The sequence below is a fragment of the Barbatula barbatula genome (genome assembly GCF_947034865.1).
Source record: "Barbatula barbatula genome assembly, chromosome: 20".
Classification (NCBI taxonomy): domain Eukaryota; kingdom Metazoa; phylum Chordata; class Actinopteri; order Cypriniformes; family Nemacheilidae; genus Barbatula; species Barbatula barbatula.
Window position 1 is genome coordinate 9,669,726 of NC_136783.1, and position 10,812 is coordinate 9,680,537.

Here is a 10,812-nt window from a genome sequence, read left to right on the forward strand (position 1 = left end):
GTATGACTCATATGTTCTGAATTTGGAAACTCCCACCTGTTCAAGGCGTAGTCCCTCTCACCATACCAGAAAGGGTTGGTTGGGTGGAGATTCATTTATTTGCCGTTCACACCTTTAATGGAACTAATTTTGCAATGTGAGTATTTACAGACGAGACAATGTATAGAAACCGTAGTCTTAAAAATATTTTAATACTCTCACGCCCTACTTTACGGAAGAAAAAAAAAACTTTACAAAAAGGTAAAAAATACTTTCAAGTCCATCAGATATAAAGAATAAACAATGCAAATCTGTAAAAACACCATTTTTATATCAGAACATACATCTCCTTCTTACAACTATTTATAACACAAAAAGAGTTTTACAGTATAACATGATTGATACTGCAGGTAAATGCTAGTATTTCATGGCCATGCATCAAATTCTACGAATAACCAGAAAGGTAGAACTATGCCTTATTAAAGTCTTCTTTTTGATGAAAATCTTAAAATGCTGATTTTTCAAGTCAGTTCTAATGCAGATGCTCACTCGTCTCCTCCGCGTAGGAGTTTTAGGAAAACTGAATCCTCTTTTTGACACAGAGCGCCCGGGCTGTCAAACTCCACCACCTGCCCATTATGCATCACCAGTACTCTGTCTGAGTCCATGATTGTATTCAGCCTGTGGGATAATAAAGACAGGTTGGGTTTGTATGGTATGACATGACTACCCATTGAAGAATGTTGCAGACTGCAAAGTCCAACCCTTATTATTATAGCAACCAAAATGTGTCATGAAAAAAGTATTAGAACAAATATGTGTCAATAAAATAACATGTTTAAGCTGTTAAATCATGTAGACAAAACAAAAATATTAAAAAAGTATTAAAACAGAACCTGTGGGCGATGGTGAGGACGGTTTTATGCTTGAATTTCTCTCGGATAGTTTTTTGCAAGAGTAGGTCGGTCTTCTGGTCTACACTGGCTGTGGCCTCATCAATGCATAAAATCTATTGAAGTAAAAATAAACCACAAAAACAGAAGGTACGATGAGAGGTGTTTGTTTGCTTTCGTTTACAGGGCGCAACACGCAAGATGTTCGATAGCCTGGGGCCAGTGTGAAAGAGGTCAGGTTAATGATTGAGTTCGTGTGTTCCAACAGTCTTATGTTCTTATGCAATAACATTTGGTTTTCTGTGATGTTTGTAATATTGTTTTCATGAATTCTGATGATTTTTAGCTATAATAAGAAAATGATTAGGAATTATAAAAAATTATAAGGAAAACATTTAATAACAAACTACAAATATTGTTTACATATATATTTCTTTTTCCTAATATAAAGTCAAAATAAAAATGTTTCTAAAACAATAGTCTTTGTTGAGCCCAAGTTTATTTTCTATTTTCTATATTTTAACTCATACATTAGCCTCAGTGAGCAGAGCACGAGCAAGACAAAGCAGCTGCCTTTGACCCACAGACAGAGACTTTCCCCTCTCTCCAACCTCAGAATCCAGGCCACCTGCCATGAACATACAAAACAAATCCTGAATTCAACACTAAATCCTTTCAGTACAGATGAACTTAAACTGTGCATGCCAGTCAAAGATAAACAACTCTAACCAATTCTCTGTACTACATCTCCCAGGTGGCACTGCTCGAGAGCATCCAGCAGCCGGTAGTCTGGATGACGCGCGTGTGGATCGAGGTTCTCTCGCACTGAGCTGGAGAACAAGAAGGGATCCTGAGGAATGATGGCCAGCTTTGACCTGTAGAGGGCATCACAAAGTAGATCAGGATTTATAAGTGTGCTCCTCATCACATCACTAACAACAAATGACAAAAGGCTAAGTGAAATTAAATAAATCACATAGACAGGGGTCTAACTTACAGAGACTATAACTCTTACCTCAGACGACTAAGTCTAACAGAGCTGATGTCCACTTCGTCGAGCAGAATCTGACCCTGGTTCAGCTCCACCATGCGAAATAGGGCAAGAAACAATGAGGATTTCCCCGAGCCTGTACGACCCACAATGCCGACCCTCTCACCAGGTAATACTTCCAGGTTGACTTCATCCAGAGCATTGGGCAAGCCTGGCCTGTACGCCAACACAGCACCCACAAACTGAATTCGGCCATGTTCGGGCCACAAGTCTGAAACCTGCAGATGTACAATTTCAGGTTATGCACTTTAAGGACAGTTTGAATAGTTTAGGAACCGCTGGTTTAATAGTTAAAACTGGTCGTGGGTCAGAATCTTAGTACATTTCTGACCTCCGTGTTAGCTTGCTGAGGCTCCTGTGGGATGTTGGTGGAATATTCTTCGGTACGCTCTACGCTCACCAGCTGCATCTCTGTCTGCGCAAAGCTGAAGATCAGGCCTGACAGCAGGTTGGTGATGGACAGCGCGTAGGACAGAGACAGACCTACCAGGCCTTAAAAAAAAAGAGCACTTGTTAAATCTTCTTGCAAGAGACAAATGATAGTCAAGGTGGATGCAATGATGCTTTTAAACACTTTTTGTAAGTCGCTCTGGTTAAGAGCAAGTACTAATTGTAAAATCTCAAAAATAGAAACCAACCTGGGTCGATGGATTTCATCTGATGCTGGATAACCGCAATCACACTGATGCCGGTTACCACGGTGACACCAATCATCTGAAGCCGAATGTCCAGCCATTGCATGGCAGCGTTACTGTTGAAGAGACAACGTTGATTTTGATCTAAACGTCTCTCGTTCTCTTCCTCGAATCTGTTCACAAATACACAGAAACTAAGTTGTAAACAGACCTAGACACAATAAATTTACAGTCAGTCAATCAAAAGTATTCTCAGTGCTGCTGTCAAAGATGTTAATTAGTATTATAAGTAGATGAATTGTACAAAACCGCACAGACCTTAGTCTGTTTCAATATTGAACACAATTCGTGAAAGAAACTATAAAGGGATGAAAATCACAAAAGCAGTCTGGGTCATAATTTACACTAGAATGAAAAAACAAGCATATTTTACTAAATAAATTAAAATAATTTAAAAAGGGGGAGGCAGAAACGCAATGAATAGTTTGCATGTAGAAATGAATGCCTACCATAAAGAAGTTTGGAATTGTGATATTTTCATGAAAATCTAAATAAAACTTATGCTGTCCATGCAATTAAAATTAAATTATATAAAAAAATAAGATATATATTTATATTTAAAGAAAAATATATTATAATGTGAAGAAAAAAGAAATGATTATTTATTTCATATTAATTTTAATGAATGTAACTTAGAAAAGTTACCATATTTCTATATTTTGTAAACATACATTTTAGTTATTTATATCATATATATTTTAATTTGTTAATTTAAAAAGTGCCTTACATTATTATATTAAAATCATCAATTCATATTTATGAGGAAATGTGCTTAAATATTTTTTAAATTGCATGAAATTGTCTTTTTGTTTCAAAAATATTTCTCAATAGTCCTAAAATTGGCTTCATTTTCTACATGCAGTCTGTAATGCATTATTTTTGACTAAAGACATTTCTTCATGACAGGTGTGTTGAGGTAGGTTGGAGCTAAACTCTGCATCCACACTGCCCTCCAGGAATGAGTTTGGGGACCCCTGACCTGCGGCATTACATCTACACTGAGGCTGTAAAGACAAACACAGGTAACTTTAGTACCTTGCAGTGTGTCCACTGGCCCGCACTGTGGCCAGGCCACAGAGAGTCTCTGAGAAGTGTGAATAAACAGGTGAGAGAGTCAGACTGCACAGTCGTTTGAGCTCACGGGACGAGTGCCGATAGAAACACTGAGTTTGGTAATACAGCGCCCCCAGTGGAACCAAGGGGAGTAGCACCCAAGGCAAACCATAGCACATGACCACCAGCATCCCGAGCAGCCCAAACACATTTGCAAGAAGAATGTTTAAGACAAAGGGGAGAGAGTCATCCACACTGTAAATATCCGAGGAGAATCGATTTAGGATGCGACCCATAGGTGTAGTGTCAAAAAACGTCATTGTGGCCTAGAATGGAAGCATATAAATGATATTAATGCGCACAAACACATAAAAAATATTACATTTTAAATATATATATATATATATTTAAAAATGATCAACAATAACTTTGAAGTAATGAAGTAAATCATATTTTTGGTAAATAATATGGTACCTTAAGCACACTGGACAACGCTCTTTTATGAACAACAGTAGCGGCACAGATCGCTCCATAAGCGAAGAGAAAAGCACGAGCAGCTGTGAAGAGCGTGTTAGCAGCCGCCAGAGATCCATACACCGTCATGTAAAACTTCAGTTCAGAGCTCACATTCCCCGAAGTCTCTGATCCTCTATCAGGTACATGAAATCTGACAAAATTTACATTTCCTTATTTATAAAAATATAAATAAAACATTCATACAAATTTCAAAATTCAAACTCACAGGAGATTTTCAGGAGGGATTATGGTCAGTGTTAAAAGTGGAACAGCTGACAGATAAACCAGCTGAGTCACATTGTCCTTTATATGTGAAATCCAATGAGACAGCCACCAGTCAGACACGTTTTTAGACACTGTACAGAACAGAACAGGGTAATAGAACTGTTTTAATAAGATAATTTCACATGCAGGTGATATTGATGTAACTGTTAGTACCTTGCATTAGCAAAAGGGAGAGTAAGACTGACACAGCCATACATCCACCCACTGCTCTCCAATAGGAGCGGTATACAGCCCAGGAAAGCTGGCCCATTTGCTTCTGCTCCTCCCCAAGCACATTCAACTCCGCCTCTGGCTCTGGCTCATTGGATGCCTCTTCCTTTCCGCCTAACCCATCTTGCGAGAGAAAGTTTGTTTGCATAATTACAATATATGTGTATTATGAAAACACAGAGTGCCTTTGGCAAAGTCACTTCAAATTGAAAAGGAAATACCTTTTTCTTTAGCATTGCTGTTGTTCTTGCTGTCTTTAGGGACAGATTTAACTAGAGACAGAACTTCATTTGGTGTCCCTTAACAGAAAAAAAGAGTGATTTCATGAGTCGGCCAATCACCATTACAGAATAAACCCCTGTTAAGGTTTGTTATGATTGTCAGGAATGTATCTATTCCTTTCATAAATCAACAAACTTATGACTCTTTCTGTATTTGCATATTAACTTACATACTATTAAAGTCATCAGAAAGACCGTACCTGTTCTTACAATCTTCCCATCGTCCATCAGCACCACCACATCCGCTTTATACGCAAACTCTACCCGATGAGTGCAAACAATTGTGGTCTTGTTCTTGAGAATTCCCAAGATGCATTTCTCCATGAGATGGTGGGCAACGTCGGCATCCACTGCTGCTAAAGGATCATCCAGCAGATAGATTTCTTTCTCCTGAAATATGAGAATGAATGTTCTGTAATATCTACATCATATTTCTTCCCAGACCACTAAAAACCTTCAATCTGAACTATTAAAGCATCATCTTTGGTATTTCTAGGTAAGCACGCACCATATAAACAGCTCGAGCTAGAGCAAGCCGGCTCTTCTGTCCTCCGCTCAGAGTAACCCCATTCTCCCCAACCTCTGTCTGATCCCCATTAGGCAAGACCTGAAGAAACACACCACAATTCAGTCTGTTTCATAACACTGCAATGGCATTGACACAATGACAAAATTCATAGCCGAGGCCTGCAAACATACAGGGTTTTATTTGTACCAGGAAAAAACTAATATTTAAAGACCTGTCATTAAAAAAATAAGCTTTCCGTTACTGTCCATTCTATACCAAGGCTGTCATGATAACCCATTATGGCCAAATGAATTCATAAAAACATCTTGTCACAATTTCTTGATTTTGTTTTTCCAATAAATAAATGTAATGAAATTCATCTTTAAGGCAGATTCACCACCGTATATGCGAGTGTCAACCAGATTCAGGTATCAAGTGTAATATTAACATAATATCAACAATCATAGCTATCAATATCAAAATTATGGACAATTCCAGAATATCGTGGCATTCCTATTCTAGGAATCTAGGTAACTAATAAAAGTCGTTTTTAGTAAAATATTGATAAAATTGCGTTTATGTAATAATGAGATAAATATAGACCCACATTGAGATCATCAGCAAGGGCACAGGCATCAATCACAGTCTGATAGAAAGTGTTGTCAAATTCTCTGCCGAAAAGAATGTTGTCCCGCACTGTTGCATGCTGGATCCACGGCTCCTGGACAGCCAATCCAAATCCCTGCTCTCTTCCCTCAACATACACATCCCCTCCACACCTGCAGGAGACAAAACCTCTAACTCATCATGAATGTAAATATTAACATCTGCTTATTAAGTTTTTCATAATGCTGGATACCATGAATTTGTACCTGTCAAGTTCTCCTGTTATGGCAGCCAGCAGGGAACTTTTTCCACAGCCAACCTTTCCCACCACAACCACCAGAGAGCCCTGGAACATAGAGCGACAGAGACATTTACAAACCCTGTAAATCAACAGGATAATATGAATAAACCATTCAGCTGGCGATGGTCACATACCCTTTTGATGCTTAAGTTGAGTGAATGCAGGTAAAAGCTCCTGGGAGACGACCCGTCATCCACTTTTCCATCAGATACGCTAACAGAATTCAAATCCTCTGATTTTTTCCAAGAAAAACTTGCCTGGTCCATCTGAACTACAGAGGAAGGGTCTTCTGGGAACACTGAAGAGTAATATTATTAAAACATTTTTTATATGAAATGTAATTCATAAACCAGCAGTGGCATAATTTACCGTTAAAATATTTTAAATAATCACAAGCAAAACACCAAATGTTCCATGTAAAGTAAATATATCAAAAAGGTTATTTACCTTGACTGTAGTAGACAGAGAGATCTTGGTCTTGTAGTGTAAGGAATCGCTGAATACGGTCCAACGACACTTTAGCTTCCAAAGTTCCATTCAACACCCACGGGAAAGCATTAAGTGGTAAGATGAGCATCCCTACTAGAGCTAGAGTACTAAATACCTATGAAAAACAAAAATATTTATTATATTTATTATAATATTAAGCCATGCAATTCACTAGACTTTCTTCTCCAGTACACACAGGAAGATACTTTGAAAGATTTTGGTAACCGATGGTACCCATTGACATGGCACTGGCTTTGTGTCCATTCAATAGAAGTGAATGAGTACCGTCGCTGTTTAGTTACCAGCGTTCTTCAAAAATATCTTCTTTCATGTTCTGAAGAATTGCAGAATTGAAACATGCGGACAGAATTTTTGGGTGAACTATCACTTTAATCTGAAATACTGTATTAAAACTGAAGGGAGCTACACACCTTTGCAGCTGTAAGACTGTTTCCCAGCAGGACGTATGTGATGAAGGTGAGTATAGAGATGACCACAGGTAAAGCAGCCCAGGTGTAGACACACACAGCATCCAGGTACTTCAGCACTCTCAGATGGTGTAGCTCTTTTTTGCGAGCCTCAGCAATCTTCTGAGAGAAGTGCTCCTCCCAGCTGTAGTACTTCAGGACCCGAATCCCTAAAAGGATCTCTGTCATGAGCTTAGGATAAAAACAAGAAGCTTCAGTTGTTTGATAGTTGGTTAAAGGGATACGTTACTCGAAGGTGAGTAAATGAATATTCATTCTTAGATGAAGTATCTGTTCAACATTGTTAACAGTCTATTATCACACAGACTGTTTTTAAGAAAGCAAACAATACATATTGATTTTATGTTCACTTAACAAATCATAAAATAAGTGGGAAATGTTGATTTAAAAAAAAGTAACACCTTCACTCTTGCATCCTTGTGAACCAACATACGTTTGTTGTTTTCCAAAATCCGTGATGCCAAGACTTTATTCAAAGGCACAAGCAGTAGGGCAACACCCACCCCTCCCAAAAAGGCCACGCCAACCTGAAGGTAAAGCAGGTAAAGTGCGAGGACAAACTGGAAGGGAAGACTCCAAACCTCGTGGAAGCTGTTGAAGAAATTCACCAGACGGTCTGTGTCAGTGCTCATGAAGTTGACCACCTCACCCATGTTGAAGCGTGCCAGAGCGGATGCACTGACCTTCAGAGCTTTTCCGTATATGGCGGATATCACGGCGGCTCGAGCCTCCAGTGCAACCTTTGAGACTTCATAAACAAAGATGTTTCTCAAGACAGCAGCAACAAACGTGCTGGCAAAAAGTCCAAAAGCGCACCACATGCCCTGGCTCACTGGTGCTCCTTCTTTCTCCATAAAACCTACTAGTGTACTTAAAAGCAGGGGCCCTGCAAAAGACAGCATACTGGCCACTAACTTCAACACACCCAGGAGGTAGTAACGCAGACTGAAAGCCTTGTGTAACACTTGAAACAGCCGGACTTCCTGTTGTCCTACTCCTTCAGATACTCCTTCTGGCTGCGCCTCACTCCAGGAATTGTCTTGTAGGTTTCCTCTAAGAAGCCGATCCCATTTCGCAGATCTTTCCGAACCTTTAGATTTCAGACACTTCTGCCAGCATTGTTGGAAACGTATAATGACCTCTTTGGTACGCTGTCGATGGGGAAGCTGGAAGACGTCCGACGGCCTCTCCAGCTTTCCACGTTTGCCTCGCCTCAGCAAGGGATTCAACCACAGATACAGTAACCTGGACAGCCAGCTGCAGCCGTCTTCTGCTACATTCACGCTTTCATCCACCTCTAAGACAATCAAAGGAGCCACATCCTCTGCATTACAGGAGAAGACGTCCCTTTGAGTTCTGTAACAGGGGAAGGTATAGCCAAGCAGGTAGACTAGAACCAGAACAGCCCTGGTTACAGTCAACGCTAACCGGACAACCTGCAGAGGCGTTGAGATATCAAAGTAAATGTGTTCTTGGATGTAAACAACGAGGGTGAACGCAAGGTTAGGGATTGAAAGAACAACAAGCACAGGAAGAGCAGCTGGGCCTCGAGTTCTTCTGTAAATGGATCTTTGTAAGGCCAAAAGTGCACCGCAATGGACCAACCAGGCCAACACGCCGCATCCATCGGCCAAAACGTCAAGGTATATGTCTGGGGCGTGAAGCTCAAAAACAAGGACCAAGTCTGCTACAAAAAGAAGAGCCGACAGGAGGGCGGATGCAGACCTGAAGCCCCAGCCAATGGGAAGGGAGGATGCGATATGGCTAAGTCTGTGGGGAAATAAGACAAGGGTTTTAAAAAAATATTATATGAAAAAAAAAAATTTAACAGCGTGAATAATGATTTTTATGTAGATCATATAATTGTACACGTACCTGGGCACACTAATGTAACAGGCACAGATGACTGCAATAACAGCATGTGAGAGTGACCCAAACAGCAGCTGGTTCAGGCATGGACTGATGGTCCCATTCTGCCACACAGGTAATGGACTGTCCACATCAATGTGACACAGCTCTGATATGAGCTCAGCAGGTCCATATCCACCTGTGCTTCCTCCCATGACCTTCTGTGAACATCTGTGGACTGAAAGGCAGCCCTAAGACAAACACGATTGTCAAGGTTTGTATCAGCCGATGGCAGAGACAAGAGCTTTAGCTATACACTTCCTATATGCTTTGACGACACAACCAATATCTGACATCTCTTAGCTTAAGGAACGTTGGGAATATTATCACAATTTTTTATTTTCAATCTATATATGGAGAGAAACATTGTGTCAGCAGGTGTTTGTAAATGTAAAACTTCTGATACTAACACGAGACATTGTGACTAGAAATAAGCGCTGACTTTAGCGCTGCTAACGCTTTTAGTAGTTAAGTCATATAAACGTTTAGTAACGTTACCTGCTGTAAGTGACTGCAAATGTTTATTTATTCTCCAGGCATCAGACAGATCAGCGAGAGCTGTGAAGCGAAGAACTTCCGACGGCTGTCAGTTTTAAAATAAAAGTCCCCTGGCAGTCAACTACACTTTTAGAAGCGTGTCACCTAAATACAATTTCTATGAATAATTGCCCTTCTTTCGTGGGTGTATCACAAAAATAGGAGGTTCGTAGCACATCCAAACTGTGATGAAAATTTGCAAAAAACTGGTAGCAAATGTACCCTTTGGGAACCATTTGTAATACAACCAACTCCCTTTGAATATTGGTTAGTTTATGCATTAAGGTTTATGTATAATTGGGCTATGTAAATACATGTTTATATTCTTATGACGTATAATGTTATAATATAGGCTACAGTACTTACTATGTATATATCTGTGAATAGCTTTCCACTTACATACTTTTTAATATTACCTACATTTTATTTTTAATTAGGCATATTTATAATTTGGCTTTACTTGTGTTTATATGCATACTCTATGCTCTTGAAACCCCACAAAAATCCTTGTGACTCTGCAAATAAAGTTAATTCTGATATAGACTACTTCAAAAGATGTAAACACTTTGTTTTAGGTTTATTTATTTTATTTTTAATCTCACATATATAATTAAAACCTACAAGATATTTGTTTTACATTTTAATGTAGTTAAAATGTTTTGTTCATTTCCTAAATCCTAACTAATAAGTCCTGCCTATTATTCATAAACATCTACTCAGTATTAGAGTGCAGTCATGACACGTCAGAGGGGACCTGGTCCTCCCAACTTTCTCCCGAGGTTTTTATTTCCATTTACTAATCGTTGGAGTTTGGGTTCCTCACTACAGGACCGCTCACCGGGAGACTGCTATATTAGATTAGTTTAAAGTTTCGGTAAATTTGTTAACATCGCTTTATTAGAATGATCTTGCTCGTTCTCTAAACACCATGCACTGTAGCCTACTGTGTTTTACCTTGTCTCCTGTAACGTTGCTTTGGAACAATACACATTGTGAAAAGCGCTATATAAAT

At 39.3% G+C, this 10,812-nt stretch overlaps 1 protein-coding gene across 1 annotated transcript; it reads right to left on the bottom strand.

Moving 5' to 3' along the window:
* Positions 1-81: 81 nt before the first annotated feature.
* abcc10 (ATP-binding cassette, sub-family C (CFTR/MRP), member 10) lies at positions 82-9,880 on the bottom strand. The gene is made up of 22 exons (XM_079482390.1): positions 9,762-9,880; positions 9,231-9,454; positions 7,757-9,125; positions 7,299-7,526; positions 6,826-6,982; positions 6,513-6,676; positions 6,344-6,423; positions 6,079-6,250; positions 5,472-5,570; positions 5,164-5,353; positions 4,904-4,981; positions 4,626-4,805; positions 4,414-4,543; positions 4,146-4,338; positions 3,654-3,997; positions 2,562-2,731; positions 2,255-2,415; positions 1,888-2,141; positions 1,602-1,747; positions 1,403-1,500; positions 876-988; positions 82-660 (listed from the first exon to the last, which is right to left on the bottom strand). The coding sequence occupies exons 2-22, from the start codon at positions 9,416-9,418 to the stop codon at positions 525-527; spliced, it is 4,650 nt and encodes a 1,549-aa protein (XP_079338516.1). The 5' UTR covers positions 9,419-9,454; positions 9,762-9,880; the 3' UTR covers positions 82-524.
* Between the last annotated feature and the right edge of the window lie 932 nt (positions 9,881-10,812).

Coding starts and splice junctions, on each gene's coding strand:
- abcc10 (XM_079482390.1), bottom strand. CDS start 9,418: ATGGGAGGAAGCACAGGTGGATATGGACCTGCTGAGCTCATATCAGAG. Junction 7,527..7,756: donor ACAAGGATGCAAGAGTGAAG/GTGTTACTTTTT, acceptor TTTTATCCTAAG/CTCATGACAGAGATCCTTTT. Junction 6,983..7,298: donor ACAGTCTTACAGCTGCAAAG/GTGTGTAGCTCC, acceptor TGTTTTTCATAG/GTATTTAGTACTCTAGCTCT.